The sequence below is a fragment of the Mya arenaria genome, chromosome 1 (assembly GCF_026914265.1).
Source record: "Mya arenaria isolate MELC-2E11 chromosome 1, ASM2691426v1".
Taxonomy (NCBI): domain Eukaryota; kingdom Metazoa; phylum Mollusca; class Bivalvia; order Myida; family Myidae; genus Mya; species Mya arenaria.
The window spans coordinates 47306920-47324097 of record NC_069122.1 but is presented as its reverse complement, the minus strand read 5'-3'; the positions used below and the strand labels follow the sequence as shown (position 1 = coordinate 47324097).

Here is a 17178-nt window from a genome sequence, read left to right as displayed (position 1 = left end):
CGGTGCTTGCATAAAGGAGCACTTCATACTCAGATAATAGTGGTCGGTAAAGCGTGAAAAGAATAAGAAACAACTTTGAGCTAAAATAACTTTAATACTATCACTTCAAACAGTTAAAAGATCTTTAAATGAACAGTTGGTGCAGTACGGTCAAAGCAGTGTACAGTATGGCACGGCTTTTAGTGGTGGATTCGTGGGGGATAGTCGTGAACATTAGTTATTCCCCTTGAAATGTTGTCTGCTACCGACAAGCGTTCAACGATATTGACGTGTATGTAGGCAAAATATTTTAATATTAACTCGAATATATACTCGATTTCGTTTACCATTTAACACTTTCCAAATGATTGAATCAATTGACATCTAACACAGAACGACGTGTTGTATTTTGATTACTCTTAACAAACACTGTCACACACAAATTTTATATTCAACTGATTAACTTTTTTAAACGTCTTTATAAAGCTAAATTAATAGTTACATTGTATACAGTAGCACCCATACAGGGGGACGGGGATACTGGACTTACTGAAATACGTTTTATTACTGAAAGGCGGATAAAATTACCACCGACATACGAATGAAAGTTACCGAAAGACGCCTTCTAATGCATTTATTTTTTAATAATCCTATATATATATATATAATGAGTTAATTGACACAAAAATTTCCTTTAATTAGCCAATAAGAGTTATCTCCCGTCGTCAACCGAAATACAATTTATGGATATGGTTAAACTGGAGTGAAAATGCAAGAATGTGTTTCAATTTTACGTTTAAAAGTAAATTTAATTGGTTGATATTTTCCTGGGTTATTGTGACGTCATTTGAAAAAATGTTTCTGGTTACAGTTGGGTTGTTCCATTTACATAATGGGTAAGAAAGGATTATTGAAAAGTTTTCTTAAATGAAACGAAGTATTTTTTTTAACAATTCTTGAATGAAATAATGAACAATTGGTATAAATATAAGGAATGGATTGCGGGGTTGATGTCATTATCGGAAACATGAACGTAATTTGGATGGTCAAAGCACACGTGGAGCCCTTCAGACTCCATCACTTTGACCAGCCCACAACCCCGCAATTGATTCCTTAAATAGTCCTATTTGTATATTTATTATGCGCATTGTAGCTGAAAAAATACAAAAAAAAAAATCAGAATTAATAAGTTTATTGACCTTAGAATTTCCTTAATTTAGCCAATAAGAGTATTCTCCTGTCCTCAACCGAAATACGTTTTATGGAAATGGTTAAGCTGAAGTAAAAACAAGACAAATGCATACAGTTAACTTAATACTAACTTTTTATTTTTTTAACCATTCTTTACACAAATGACATATGAATAACATAGAATATGGAAGGCTGCACAGGACATAAGTCATAAACATAATTGAATAACATAAAATATTGAACACTGCAAATACAAAATAGATTGATTATTATTTAAGTTAATCATTAACTTCCAATATATATTAATATCGTTGGCAAAGACAAATACATATGAATGGCATAAGATATGAAAAATGCACATTGCAAACAGCAATGCTACTGAAATGAAAATTTATCATGTGTTGCAAACAAATGTGTCACACAATATAAAACAATAAAATTAACATTGAGTTTTAAGAAAATATTATGATTTACCATTGAATGCAACATGCTTAATTATGACCATGTAGTAAAGAAAGTTTTACTACCTGCATAAATGTAGTCATTGCCTTGAATCAAATTATGTCTAACTATTATGTACAATAATTATCATTTGTAACTATGTTGATATGTTCATTATTGAAATGAAACAATTATAACTTAAAATACTATTTTATATTTTTTATTAGCATGGTGCATTAGAAATAATAGCCGGTACGTGGGCGCTTAATACTGGTTGTGCGGACATTAACCAGGCGTTTGCTTTGTCCCCGTTTTCGGCCGTTGGTCCTTGGTAAAACCACAAAGGACCGACCGTCAGTGGATGTAACTACAGACTGATCACGGGGGACATGCCTACGAAACTTTTGAAGTTTTTTATATTTTACTTAATAACGAAGGACCCATATGTGGCGATATATAATTTACCCTTTTACTTTAAATGACGCCATCCATTTGTGTGAAAATCAACCACAGTTATAAATGTACACATACTGCGGTTCTTTAATGCGTAATTAATATTGTATTTACTTAGCAGGTGTCATAGAGCCGAAAAAAAAATACCCAAATTAACAAACTTCCAAATATACCAAACTGTCACCTAAGAACAAAGTAAATAATCATGTGCTGCTACTTTGTGGGGTGTCATAAACCGGGTGATAATTATGTTGTTTTAAACATCACCTGATTTTGTGTATTGATGTGGTCTGGTTAATATTGTTCATAAGTACGGTAAGCAAATTTATTTGAAGAAGAGAACTTCACTGTTTAAAAACTTCTTTTTTTCCAATTTTCCTATTACTATACTATATAATAGTTTGAAAGCTCTTAACTATAGATCTAAGTAAGTTTAAAAGAAAATGATTTTAATGACTCTTTCAACCTTTTTCAAACACAATGAATGTTTTAAACATTTTCCTTAATATTTTCATTTGCTGTTTATTGATCTAACATTTCTATAAGAATATAATTGCGATTGTTTGAATAATAATTTATAGTCGTTTTCATATTCAAACAACTAAAAAGTTAATTTTAACTGATGCGTTAAATTGTCTTTCGGTTGGCTAAGGGAGACAACTATTTCACTTACATAATTATTATCTTTATTCAAATTGAAGAAAAAGTAAATATTTTCATTAACATTTCCCTTTTGATGCGTGTGTTTTAGTTACATGAATATTATGAGGTCATCATTAACTGGAATAATTGTGTATTTTGAAAGCTTTTATCTGTCTTTCGGTTGGCGAAATTTCAAATGCCTACAATATCATCATATTTTAATATTTTGTTTTAAATTTTGGGTTGGTAATGTTTTTGTATAAAATTAATAAAAGAACAATAAAAAAAATGTATAGAAGGCATATTTCGGTAACTTTCTTGTGTATTTCGGTAATTTTCTCCGTCTTTCGGTAAATTAGCGTATTTGGGTAAGTCCAATATCCAAGGAGGATGCACTTTTCCTCCGAGGTTTAACACAACGGTGGCAGAGGTATACGGCAGGAGTGCCTCCGTCAGCCTAAAAGGTTAATGGGGGGAGGAGTGTAGTGTGTGTGGGTTAGAACCAGCTGCCCCGTCATCTCAGCTGGTTAGAGCGCCTGGCTAGTGTTCCGGCAGTAGTGAGTTCCAGCCCCACACTGGGTGCACTTTTATTTTGCAGGTTTACCACTAGCCCCACTGGCCACTTTTTTCACCATTGGCACTTGTAGTCTATTTAAGAAAAAATAATACTGGTTTCATTATGGTTCTTGACATCTTATCAACCTGCTTACAGATGACAGAACATGTCTACAATAAAGATAAATTTGTTCAAAATAATGATCAAATAACCTATTGAATATATATATTAATATAAATAAACATTTCCAAGCACAAGAATTTTGTGACCCCCACCCACCCCCACCCACCGTACACACTCAGAAACAGTTAAGAGTCTACATCTGATATTCTGTTTAATTGTGACCTGTATGTGCTTCTAAAGTTATTTTAATTTTCAGGTGTATATGTATATATATGGATGTCTTCACACTCCTTGATAGTTTAGGATTTGGAGCCATATACAAGATGGGATGCATGTGTGGGAAGGAAATAGTGAATGTCAACAACAGAAGGTTTTATGTGCGCTCAAGACTCGGGGATGGGTAAGGACTGTTTAATTGTTTTCTAAGAAACTCGACTATGTTAATCATCATAAAAAAATAGACTGTTTGATCAAGGCATGCCGACATTTCACATTAGCCCAAGTATGGAAAACTCAATATTTGAACCAGCTGGGCTAGCACCAGAGGCACTTCAGCCCAAGGCATTGGCCGATCTAGTGGAGGGGGGACTAGGACCCATGCCCCTCCCAGTTAGCCGGCAAATGAACCCTTAAGACACCTTATGTTAACCTTAAATGGATACATTAACAATTAAAACTCTTATATATTATATATACATGTGTATACCCCCCTCCTCCCAGTAATGGGATTTAAAGGGTGCTTGTGCTGTTAAATGTTTACACAAATAATTGAATATACTGACTCAATTTAAGTAAAACTAATTGGAAGAAAGCTTCCAAGACAGTCTTCTTAATATCATATTATTATTATTATTATTCAGCGGTTTTAGTGTGGTTGACCTTTTGGAAGAAGCAAGAACACGTCAACTGTTTGCGATGAAAAGAATCACATGTCATGGGAAGATGGACGAGAGAATCGCTATGAGGGAAATCGAAGTGATGAGAGCATTCAAACACAAGCATCTTGTGCCACTGGAAGAATACACAACGGTCACTATTGGTCACCATGAACAGTCGCAGGACGCAATCACAGAGGTCATGCTTGTTATGCCGTATTATAAGGTGAGAACTCAACTGACTGGTACAAGCAGTAGAATAGATATTATGATACATAACTGATACTTAACAGCAGCATTCTAGTATCCAGGGTTGTCAAGATTTATTGACTGATACTAGGGCAAACAATTCAGTCATAAAGGTTATGCATGGCATGCTGTAGTGAGGAAATGTATTCATGTTTTAACAACTTTAGTATAAACTTATTGATTTTTGAACTTTTGATGTTGAAAATCTTACATGGATCAAAAAGGCAGCTTAAAATGAATTTGTGGCAAGGGAAAAAGTGTTTCACAAAGTGACATATGTGTTGATTTTCATTTTTCAGAGAGGTACTATACAAGAGCGTTTAGATGCGCTGAACCGGAAAGGGGAAAGAATGAAGGAAGATGATATTTGGAGGCTGTTTTCTGGAATCACAAAGGGCGTTAAAGAGATGCATGCTCACGACCCTTCATATGCACATAGGTGAGTGCAGCAGGTGAAAAAGGTAGGGTAGGTGGTCTGTACGGAGTTCAACAATTGACTTGGCACATATGTTCATCTTGATAAACTTTTGTTTCACGTACAAGACCCATGTCTGTAGATGAAAGGTCAAAGTCAGAGAGATACAATGTAAGCTCTGCTTTTGTTTTGTTCCATTTCGTTACATCATATGAGTATCATATTTAATTGCCATCTGATTTATATGTTGAATAAAAATGTTTAGATTACATGTCCCATGCAATATCAATACTGTAGGTGAAATGTCAAGGTCACACTTAAGTGACTGATCAAAAGTCCTTGTATCTCTGCTTGTTTGAGCTGTAACTTGCCCATGCATTGGAGAATTGTAAAATAATTTGATAAGATAGTCCACCATGAGAAGTTTTGAGTGTCATATACAAGACAGTCAAGACCCATATAAGAAGGAAGTCAAAGGTCAATGTTTGGACGAGCAATAATCCATCAGAACTGAAATATAACACCTCAATAACAATTGATGAAATATAAATTCGTCTGTTGTTGAACAGTGTCAGCTTCAATGATATCACTTGTTTTATGACATCACATACATTTTACCATTGTAGAACTCAATTTGACAGAACAAAGTTCTACCAGAGTTTTTCAGAAAATGTAATGTCTAAGGAAGCACAATAGGACTGTAAATTTTAACAAAATGAACATTGACTTTTTCAGGGACATAAAACCAGGCAATGTTATGATTGATGATGAAGGTGAAGCCGTGTTAATGGATCTTGGATCTGCAGCCCCTGCAAGGGTAGAAATCAAAACCCGCTCAGAGGCACAAGCTTTGCAGGTTAAACAGTCGGCTAAGAAGCATATCATTTCATGGAAAAATGTCGTGGAATGTTCTTGTTTTCATCATTTTTGCCGTTAAAAGACTAAACTGTAATCTGTTCCAAGATATTCATATGAAAATCTGCAAACATGTTTCCAGAGACAATACACAAAGTCATAGTCCATAAGCGAGGCCCATGACTCCAGCTTTCATATAAGTGCAGTTATTCCCCTTTTTTGAGTGAATAAAAGCTGACTAGCATTGGCATTGGATCTGTGGTGCTGTTTTTATTTTGGGCTTGAAAAAGTTGTGATGCTACCAGAACTAATTTGTGAACTCAAATATTGAGATTGATAATTATGTCTAAAAATGTCATTTGTGGCTGCAGTAGCCTTGCACTGATAAAATCCATTTCTGGCTTGCTCAAAATCTGAATTTTATAAAGCTGGTGTTTTTCGATATAATAAGGATTCAGGCTTGCTCATTCAAAAGTCTAATTTCAATAACTATGGCTTCCGACTGATTGTACACTTTTTAGTAGGTCATAATTTTCTAATTAATATTTCACAAGATTTGGCATTTACAATCTGATTGATTCGTCAGAAAAAACTACCGGTAGTTTTTTTACTTAAAGTTGCTTAATCCACAGAAATGTAAACATCATTTTTCTTCTCAGGATGATGCTGCAGAACGTTGTTCAATGTTGTACAGGCCGCCAGAGCTGTTTAACGTTGAACCAGGTACCAACATTGATGAACGCACAGATATTTGGGTAATTAGAGAAACACATAGTCCGATTCATCTTAGATTTCTGACACAGTATTTGACTTACATGAAGTAGCACAGCTTATAGGTATCTGAAGGCACTGTCAGACAGAGTCTGCATAGCATTTTCAGATATTGTGTATTTTGTCAAGCCTACTTGCTGTGAGCGAGACATAGTTATCAATGGTGGTTTAGTGTATGTGCGTGCGTCCATCCGCCTAGACTGAACATTGCCCAGACTGTACTTGACATTAACGTTCACCGTGATGAGGTGGCATGTCTAGCATATAAGACCCAGGTTTGTACCTCAAAGGTTATGGTCAAGGTTAGAGGTCAAAGGTTGAAATGATCCTTTTTAAGAGTGTACCTTGACCATGCATTATTGGAATTTTTCAAAAACTTGCCATGAAGACTCATTATTATGCTTTAAGCGCACAAGACCCAGGTCAGTACCTCAAAAGTCTTGTTCAACTTATGTTAGTCCCTGTTGCAATTGCATGGAAGAGCATTATGTCTTGTGTCAAAGGCTCTTTCAACAGGTTTGATGTGTCATTTATTGGTTTTTAGTCTTGTATTAGATAAACAGGTCTTAGCATGGTATGCCCAGACTTTATCTTTGTCTGTGTACATTCCTGATAAGCAAGATTTTATCTGACGATGGGCTGAATTATCAGAACTTTGTTAAAGTTTAATTTCAATGTTGTTAATGTCATCATTGTAAACTTTCAAATCTGTAATGCTCTGGAAGTTTCACCCTTACACGTTTGATCTGCAATATTCCTGGCAAGATTTGAGACAAATGTTTAAGCTGTACTTGTTTAATGCACAGTTGAAAAAAAAACCTTTAAAAGTTAACAAATGAGTTTTTAGCTCGACTATTCGAAGAATAGGTGGGCTATACTACTCGCCCCAGCGTTGGTGTCGATATCCGGTTAAAGTTTTAGGGCAAGTTGGGATTTTCACTTATAAGTCCAATACCCTACATTCAATTGACTTAATACTTCACGCAGTTGTTCAGGGCCATCACATGATGAGGTTAGATAACTCCATATTATTCTTTACACAGATTATGGCCCCTGATTGACTATGGAACTTAGGTTAAAGTTTTAGGGCAAGTTGGAATATTTATTAATAACCATTATATCCTTTGTTCAATTGACTTAATACTTCACACAGTTGTTCAGGACCATCACACAATGAGGTTAAAGTTTTAGGGCAGGTTGAAGTTTTAGGGCAAGTTGGGATTTTCACTTAAAACTCAAATACCATTCATTCAATTGACTTAATACTTCATACAGATGTTCAGAGCCATCACTTAATGAGGTTAGATAACTCATTATTATCTTTTATACAAATTATGGCCCCTGATTGACTATGGAACTTAGGTTAAAGTTTTAGGGCAGGTTGGGATATTGTTTAATAACTTTTATACCCTTCATTCAATTGACTTAATACTTCACACAATTGTTCAGGACCATCACCCAATGAGGTTACATAACTCCATATCCTTAATACAAGTTATGGCCCCTGATTGACTTAGGTTAAAGTTTTAGGCAAGTAAAAGTTAAGGGCAAGTTGGGATTTTAATAAAAAAAACTTCTATACCGTTCATTAAATGCACTTAATAAAATTCAAAATTATTTACAACCATCTTACAACAAGAAATATAACTCCGTTGTTGATTGTCAAATATATGTATCTAGTGTTCACTATTTTCCCTTATATATTGTTTCATTTAGAGTTTTTTTTGCATAATGATTGTTTTGGGCATATAGCCTTTTTAAGATAAAGAATTTGGATATGTATGAGCTGCTTTAGGGAATATTACCCCATAAGTAGACATATTGGTAAAACAATATCAGTGGAAAGCTCTGACTTAGTTTTATTATTTTATTTATTTCAGTCTCTTGGTTGTTTGCTGTATGCAATGGCATTTGGAGAGTCCCCTTTTGAAAAGGCTTATCAGAGAGGAGACAGTATAGCACTGGCAGTTTTGTCCCAGAATATCACATTCCCTCAAAACAGGTAGGCGTTAATGTTACAGAGTATCACATATCCACCAAACAGGTAGGCAGCTATGTCTCAGAATATCACATGTCCCCCAAGCAGGTAGGCAGCTATGTCTCAGAATATCACATGTCCCCCAAGCAGGTAGGCAGCTATGTCTCAGAATATCACATGCCCCCCAAGCAGGTAGGCAGCTATGTCTCAGAATATCACATGCCCCCCAAGAAGGTAGGCAGCTATGTCTCAGAATATCACATGCCCCCCAAGCAGGCAGGCAGCTATGTCTCAGAATATCACATGCCCCCCAAGCAGGTAGGCAGCTATGTCTCAGAATATCACATGTCCCCCAAGAAGGTAGGCAGCTATGTCTCAGAATATCACATGTCCCCCAAGAAGGTAGGCAGCTATGTCTCAGAATATCACATGTCCCCCAAGAAGGTAGGCAGCTATGTCTCAGAATATCACATGTCCCCCAAGCAGGTAGGCAGCTATGTCTCAGAATATCACATGCCCCCAAGCAGGTAGGCAGCTATGTCTCAGAATATCACATGCCCCCCAAGCAGGTAGGCAGCTATGTCTCAGAATATCACATGTCCCCCAAGCAGGTAGGCAGCTATGTCCCAGAATATCACATGTCCCCCAAGCAGGTAGGCAGCTATGTCTCAGAATATCACATGCCCCCAAGCAGGCAGGCAGCTATGTTTCAGAATATCACATGTCCCCCAAGAAGGTAGGCAGCTATGTCTCAGAATATCACATGTCCCCCAAGCAGGTAGGCAGCTATGTCTCAGAATATCGCATGTCCCCCAAGCAGGCAGGCAGCTATGTTTCAGAATATCACATGTCCCCCAAGCAGGTAGGCAGCTATGTTTCAGAATATCACATGCCCCCCAAACAGGTAGGCAGCTATGTCTCAGAATATCACATGCCCCCCAAGCAGGTAGGCAGCTATGTCTCAGAATATCACATGCCCCCCAAACAGGTAGGCAGCTATGTCTCAGAATATCACATGCCCCCCAAGCAGGCAGGCAGCTATGTCTCAGAATATCTCATTCTCACAAAACAGGTATGCATTTATGTCTCAGAGTATCAGATGCCCCCAATCAGTTAATATCCCTGAATATCACTTTCCCCAAAAACAGGTAGGCAGCTATGTCCCAGAATATCTTATTCCCCCAAAACAAGTATGCATATGTACCAGAATATCACATATCCCCCAAGCAGACAGGCAGCTGTGTTCCAGAATATTACATGTCCGCCAAGCATACAGGCAGCTATGTTCCAGAATATTACATGCCCCCCAAGCAGACAGGCAGCAATGTCCCAGAATAGAAATCTCTTTCAAGCAGGAAGGCAGCTGTGTCCCAGAATAGTATATGTCCCCCAAACAGGCAGACAGTTTTGTCCCAGAATATCACATGTCTTTAAGCTAGCAGGCAGCTATGTCTCAGAATATAACATGTCCCTTAGCTAGCAGGCAGCTATGTCTCAGAATATCACATGCTCCCCAAGCAGGAAGGTTGCTATGTCCCAGAATATAACATGTCCTCAAGCAGGTTGGCAGCTATGTCCCAGAATATCACATGTCCCCCAAGCAGGCAGGCAGCTATGTCCCAGAATATCACATGTCCCCCAAGCAGACAGGCAGCTATGTTCCAGAATATCACATGTCCCCCAAGCAGGCAGGCAGCTATGTCCCAGAATATCACATGTCCCCCAAGCAGGCAGGCAGCTATGTCTCAAAATATCACAATTCCCTCAAGCACTGAAGCAGGCGTGCAGCTATGTCCCAGAATATAACATGTCCCCCAAGCAGACAGGCAGCTATGTCCCAAAATAGAACATCTCTTTCAAGCAGGAATGCAGCTATGTCCCAGAATATTATATGTCCTCCAAGCAGGCCGACAGCTTTGTCCCAGAATATTATATGTCCTCAAGCAGGCAGGCAGATTTGTCCAAAAATATTATATGTCCTCCAAGCAGGAAGGCAGCTATGTCCCAGAATATTATATGTCCCCAAGCAGGCAGGCAGCTTTGTCCCAGAATATCATATTTCCCCAAAGCAGGCAGGCAGCTATGTCCCAGAATAGTAGATGTCCCCCAAGCAGGCAGGCAGCTATGTCCCAGAATATCACATGTCCCCCAAGCAGGCAGGCAGCTATGTCCCAGAATATCACATGTCCCCAAGCAGGCAGGCAGCTATGTCCCAGAATTTCACATGTCCCCCAAGCAGGCAGGCAGCTATGTCCCAGAATTTCACATGTCCCCCAAGCAGGCAGGCAGCTATGTCCCAGAATATCACATGTTCCCCAAGCAGGAAGGTTGCTATGTCCCAGAATATCACATGTCCCCCAAGCAGGTAGGCAGCTTTGTCCCAGAATTTCACATGTCCCCCAAGCAGGCAGGCAGCTATGTCTCAGAATATCACATGCTCCCCAAGCAGGAAGGTTGCTATGTCCCAGAATATCACATGTCCCCCAAGCAGGTAGGCAGCTTTGTCCCAGAATTTCACATGTCCCCCAAGCAGGCAGGCAGCTATGTCCCAGAATATCACATGTCCCCCAAGCAGGAAGGTTGCTATGTCCCAGAATATCACATGCCATCCAAGCAAGCAGGCAGCTATGTCCCAGAATTATACATGTCAACCAAGCAGGTAGGCAGCTATGTCTCAGAATATCACATGTCCCCCAAGCAGGTAGGCAACTATGTCCCAGAATATCACATGTCCCCCAAGCAGGAAGGTTGCTATGTCCCAGAATATCAAATGCCCCCTAAGCAAGCAGGCAGCTATGTCCCAGAGTTTTACATGTCAACCAAGCAGGTAGGCAGCTATGTCTAAGAATATCACATGTCCCCAAGCAGGCAGGTAGCATTGTCCCAGAATATCACAATTCCACCAAGCAGGCAGGCAGATATGTCTCAGAATATAACGTCCCCAAGCAGGCAGGCATCTTTATAACAGAATACTACATACCCCAACACAGGTAAGCAGTTATATTCCGGAATATAACATGTTTTCACAACAGGTTGGCTATTATGTACCAGAATATTAAATACCCCAAAATAAGTAGGCAGTTATGCACCAGAATATCACATTCCCCAAAAAACAGGTTGACAGTTGATTTCAATCAATTTTGATTTTAATAATGTTCTCTTATGTTGTTTCTTTCCAGTTTTTCTTGTGCGGTGGAGGAGTGTGTGCGGCTGTGCTTGGTAATCAACCCAATGGAAAGAGTGTTCATTGATAAAGTTATCACAAAAATATTGCTTGTAACTGGGGAAGTGTGAGCTTGGTTTCTTTGGCTTTGTGCCAAGTGTGATTATAATTCTTCTCCAGGAAACAAGTGTGGTCTTCATGACTTTGGCTGCGTCAAGTGTGATTACATTCTTTGTCTTCAGTTATCACTAACTGTTAAATTGTCTTGGTTTTATCATTATGCGTCACCAAGCTTTATCAGGTTGGGGTCTGCGTGTTATTTCAAAGGACCTTTTTTGGGGCTCACAACAAATTCAGGAGGTTTGGGCTTTGGAAGTGGGATTTTCAACTTTTTTCACTTTCATTTAATATTTTAAAGATGTATTTTCTATATTGTTTGTGTACTGTAACTGCAAAATAAGAAGGAAATCATCAAGTCATTAATATGGCAGTATTGATTTGTTTGGGAAAGGTTCTAATGAGCATCACTTTACTTTATGTAATACATCACTTCACTTCACTTCATGTAATACATCACTTCACTTTACTTCATGTAATACATCACTTCACTTCATGTAATACATCACTTCACTCCATGTAATACATCACTTTACTTCATGTAATACATCACTTTACTTCATGTAATACATCACTTTACTCCATGTAATACATCACTTTACTTCATGTAATACATCACTTCACTTCATGTAATACATCACTTCACTTTACTCCATGTAATACATCACTTTACTTCATGTAATACATCACTTCACTTCACTCCATGTAATACATCACTTTACTCCATGTAATACATCACTTTACTCCATGTAATACATCACTTCACTTCATGTAATACATCACTTCACTTCACTCCATGTAATACATCACTTTACTTCATGTAATACATCACTTTACTTCATGTAATACATCACTTTACTCCATGTAACACATCACTTTACTTCATGTAATACATCACTTCACTCCATGCAATACATCACTTTACTTCATGTAATACATCACTTTACTTCATGTAAAACATCACTTTACTCCATGTAATACATCACTTTACTTCATGTAAAACATCACTTTACTCCATGTAATACATCACTTTACTTCATGTAATACATCACTTTACTCCATGTAATACATCACTTTACTTCATGTAATACATCACTTCATGGGACCAGTGAATTCATAAATGTGATATAGCTATTAAAATAAAGATCTAATAAATAGTATCTCTTAAATAATCATAAATGTACTTGTCTTGTTACCCAGATTTATATATTTAATAATGTTTATCATTTGTTGTTTAACAGAAGTGCAATAAATTCTAAAACTTGATTTGTGCTCACATTTTGTTGCCTGTGATGCTTGACCGACACATTCGGATCAGTGTTTGTGAAGTCCTTGGTGTCACATTTTTGTTTTGTATCTTTCTTGTGAATAAGTTGTAATGTATTTTTAGACATATTGGTCATGGTCAGTATATGACCACTATCAATTTTGAGGTAACACGTGGTTGTGGTGACCTTTGGCTTTACTAGAAATACTTTGACTTGATATACCTAAGATGCTTAATATAAGGTCCTCAAACTTGGTAGGAATACTGATCGAGACCATTATATGACCCATAGTGATGTTTGGATTACAATTGTTTTCACAATGGCGGGCACGCTTGACTGGCAAGACTTTCCAGTTCAAATTGTTTGTCAATAGGTTAAGTCAGAAATAATAAAAAAAACTTGCTAACACTCTTGAGACAACATCTTCGCCCAATGTTAATGAAACTTAGTAAGGGTGATTGTATTTATGAAATCTATGCCAATTTTGATAATGGTCATGGGTGCAAGAATGTGGTTGAAATGCTTTAACACGTGTTAATATTCTAAAAGCCACCTTTTTATTTTCAATTTCCATGAAATTTGTTAAAAAAATTCATGTCAAGTTTTTTTTTTTATAATTGGCCATTATGTTTAAGAAAATATATTTACTGACTGGTTGCCTCATTTTTAACCAAATCCGCGTGAAACCTTGTCAGTGTGTGTCTTTATGCAGTAAATATCTAGTTTGATTATGAATCTTCTGGTAAACAGGAAAGTCTCTTGTCAAATGTTGAAACTTTCTGGAGACTACTCTGTACGCAATCTTTGCGAAATTTGGGCGGATTGTGTTTTCCTAAGTTTACTTATAGGTCATGTCGGGTCAAAAAAGAGGTAACAAGGTCACATTATCGAAAAAAAACATTGTACTTCGCACCACAGTGTACCACATATGTATGAAACTTGGTAAAAATGCGTATTTAGGTCACTAGGTCGAATGCTACGGTATGGATGTGTGTATCGGCTTGTGTAAAATGCATAGCTCATGTCATACGGACACTAAACCTTCAAGCACTTCTGATGTGTGGTACGGATAAAGTATCCCAATCGTGCACAATGGCTTCACTTATAAGACTCGAACCGAAAATTAACGTCAAATGTTGAATGTCGGTCTTCTGGAATGTATTTGACACTATTCTCTTTAAACGGTTAGCCATGGCCTTATTCGGATATTTTTTTCTTCCACCGCAGATAAGTAAATACAAATATTTGGCCATGCTGGAAGTCCTTATCTTGCCCACGGGCATCGATAAAAAGTACCCGTAGGTAAAAAAAACATTTTGTTTTACTGAGGAGGAAGAAAAAGCATCTACCATGGCCGCGTGTGTAAGACCCACGAGCAGTTTTCCGCGGAAACTTGGTAAACCTCGTTTCCGCAAAACACCCTGCGCTCGGGTCGGGATGAACCTATCTTACACTCTCGGCCATGGAAGATACTTATAATCTTACATTATAGGCCATGTAAATAGTATAATTTTCCCCGAACTATTTGTTTAAATTACGTACCTGCTTGTCCCAAGGAACCCCACACTGTTTCTGAAAATTCTTATCGAGAACAATCTATGAACTACGAGAACTAAAAAAAGACTATTTGCTTTGGGAGTTGTAAATTAGTTTGAATTCTAATATAAGAATTTTAAAAGCAGCATAAATCAACAGAACAAGTTAAACTTAATTTATTATTTATAGAAATAACTAAGCTTGCATGGGTTTAGATCGTGTAGCTGTTCAATGCCAAAGTAAACAGTATGCTAGGTTTATAGTGGACATAGTAGTTACGTAAATACTAAATAAATTACCAGTTTATGTAATTGCACCTAAATTATATATTATATTACCGTTGAATACATACCTGAGCTGAGCAGTATCAAGTTATTTTATTATTTCAACACGGACGCAAGTGACACAAGCAATACGCGTGTCCTGCCATTATTCGGTCTTTTTTTTCTTTCTTTAAAGCTCTTGGATAATGCTTTCAATGTCAAATGCCATGTTTATCCCAAATGATTTGAGAAACCAAATACATAAATGAAATCAATCATAATATGAATTACACCTATCCTTGTGAAATAAGACAATCATGGTGATATATGATTATAGGTACCATCCAATGTCGACGTTTTGTCAGATTTTACTTTGCGAAGGCCAACATGTATCCGGCAAACCGACGTTACCCCAACGTCGGAATGTAATCTGGGTGACACGGAGCATGTCATCTGGGTGACACAGAGCATGCCATCTGGGTGACATGGGGCATGCCATCTGGGTGACACGGGGCATGCCATCTGAGTGACACGGAGCATGCTTTCTGGGTGATACTGAGCATGTTATCTGGATGACACGGAGCATGCCATCTGGGTGACACGGAACATACATCTGGGTGACACGGAGCATGCTATCTGGGTGACACGTAGCATGCCATCTGGTGACACGGAGCATGCCATCTGGGTGACACGGAGCATGTCATCTGGTGACACGGAGCATGCCATCTGGGTGACACGGAGCATGCCATCTGGGTGACACGGAGCATGCCATCTTGGTGACACGGGGCATGCCATCTGGGTGACACGGAGCATGCTTTCTGGGTGATACTGAGCATGCTATCTGGGTGACACGGAGCATGCCATCTTGGTGACACAGAGCATGCTATGTGGGTGACACGGAGCATGCTTTCTGGGCGATGCTGTGCATGTTATCTGGGTGACACGGAGCATACATCTGGGTGACACGGAGCATGCTATCTGGGTGACACGTAGCATGCCATCTGGTGACACGGAGCATGCCATCTGGGTGACACGGAGCATGTCATCTGGTGACACGGAGCATGCCATCTGGGTGACACGGAGCATGCCATCTGGGTGACACGGAGCATGCCATCTTGGTAACACGGGGCATGCCATCTGGGTGACACGGAGCATGCTTTCTGGGTGATACTGAGCATGCTATCTGGGTGACACGGAGCATGCCATCTTGGTGACACAGAGCATGCTATGTGGGTGACACGGAGCATGCTTTCTGGGCGATGCTGTGCATGTTATCTGGGTGACACGGAGCGTGCTGACTGGGTGATACTGAGGATGTTATCTGGGTGACACGGAGTATGCCATCTGGGTGACACGGAACATGCTATCTGGGTGACACGGAGTATGCCATCTGGGTGACATGGAATATGCTATCTTGGTGGCACGGAGCATGCTATCTGTGTGACACGGAACATGCCATCTGGGTGACACGGTGTATGCTATCTGGGTGACACGGAGTATGCCATCTGGATGACAAGGAGCAAGCTATCTGGGTGACACGGAACATGCCATCTGGGTGACACGGAGTATGTTATCTGGTGACACGGAGCATGCTATCTGGTGACACGGAGCATACTATGTGGGTGTAACGGAGGATGCTGTCTTGGTGACACGGAGTATGCTATCTTGGTGACTCGGAACATGCTATCTGGGTGACAAGGAGCATGCTATCTGGTGACACGGAGCATACTATCTGGTGACACGGAGCTTGCTGTCTGTGCAACACGGGGCATGATGTCTGGGTGAGACGGGACATGCTATCTGAGTGACACGGAGCATGCTATATGGGTGACACAAAAAATGCTGTCTGTGTGACACGGAGCATGCCATATGAGTGACACGGAGCATGCTATCTGGTGACACAGAACATGCTATCTGGGCGACACAGAACGCTATCTGGGTGACACGGGGCTTGCTAGCTGGGCAACACGGAGCATGCTAACTGGATGACACGGAGCATAGTTGCTTGTCTTCAATGGCATGCTCCCGCGAGTAAAAAGTGGCATGCTGATTCTAAAGCAAGCTTCAAGATTGGTTGTTAAACCATCAATAAATTTACCCAGTTATATCCCAAGATGCATCTGTAGGTCGCGTAGGATTTTTGTTTATTTCATCAACAATATGTTCTGAAACGTGATCCGTTTTCCACATTCATATACAATGTACTAGAAATATCGATCTACCTGAAAACATGTCGGCTTACCAAAATAACCGAGAAAAACGTTGTCAAAGTTCGTTTAATTACATCCCCTTCAATTGAAAAA

The 17178-nt window shown here is 38.9% G+C and overlaps 1 protein-coding gene across 2 annotated transcripts; it reads left to right on the top strand.

The window, feature by feature from the left end:
* Positions 1–29: 29 nt before the first annotated feature.
* On the top strand, positions 30–13074 carry LOC128230488 (serine/threonine-protein kinase 16-like). Of its 2 annotated transcripts, none has more exons than XM_052942792.1 (8): positions 30–271; positions 3642–3785; positions 4246–4486; positions 4809–4948; positions 5660–5780; positions 6439–6534; positions 8431–8552; positions 11708–13074. In XM_052942792.1, exons 2-8 carry the CDS (start codon positions 3658–3660, stop codon positions 11820–11822), a joined length of 963 nt encoding a protein of 320 aa, XP_052798752.1. In that variant the 5' UTR covers positions 30–271; positions 3642–3657; the 3' UTR covers positions 11823–13074. The 2 variants fall into 2 exon arrangements, with proteins under 2 accessions (XP_052798752.1, XP_052798762.1); XM_052942802.1 differs by lacking the exon at positions 30–271 and adding an exon at positions 3245–3263.
* Positions 13075–17178: the final 4104 nt, after the last annotated feature.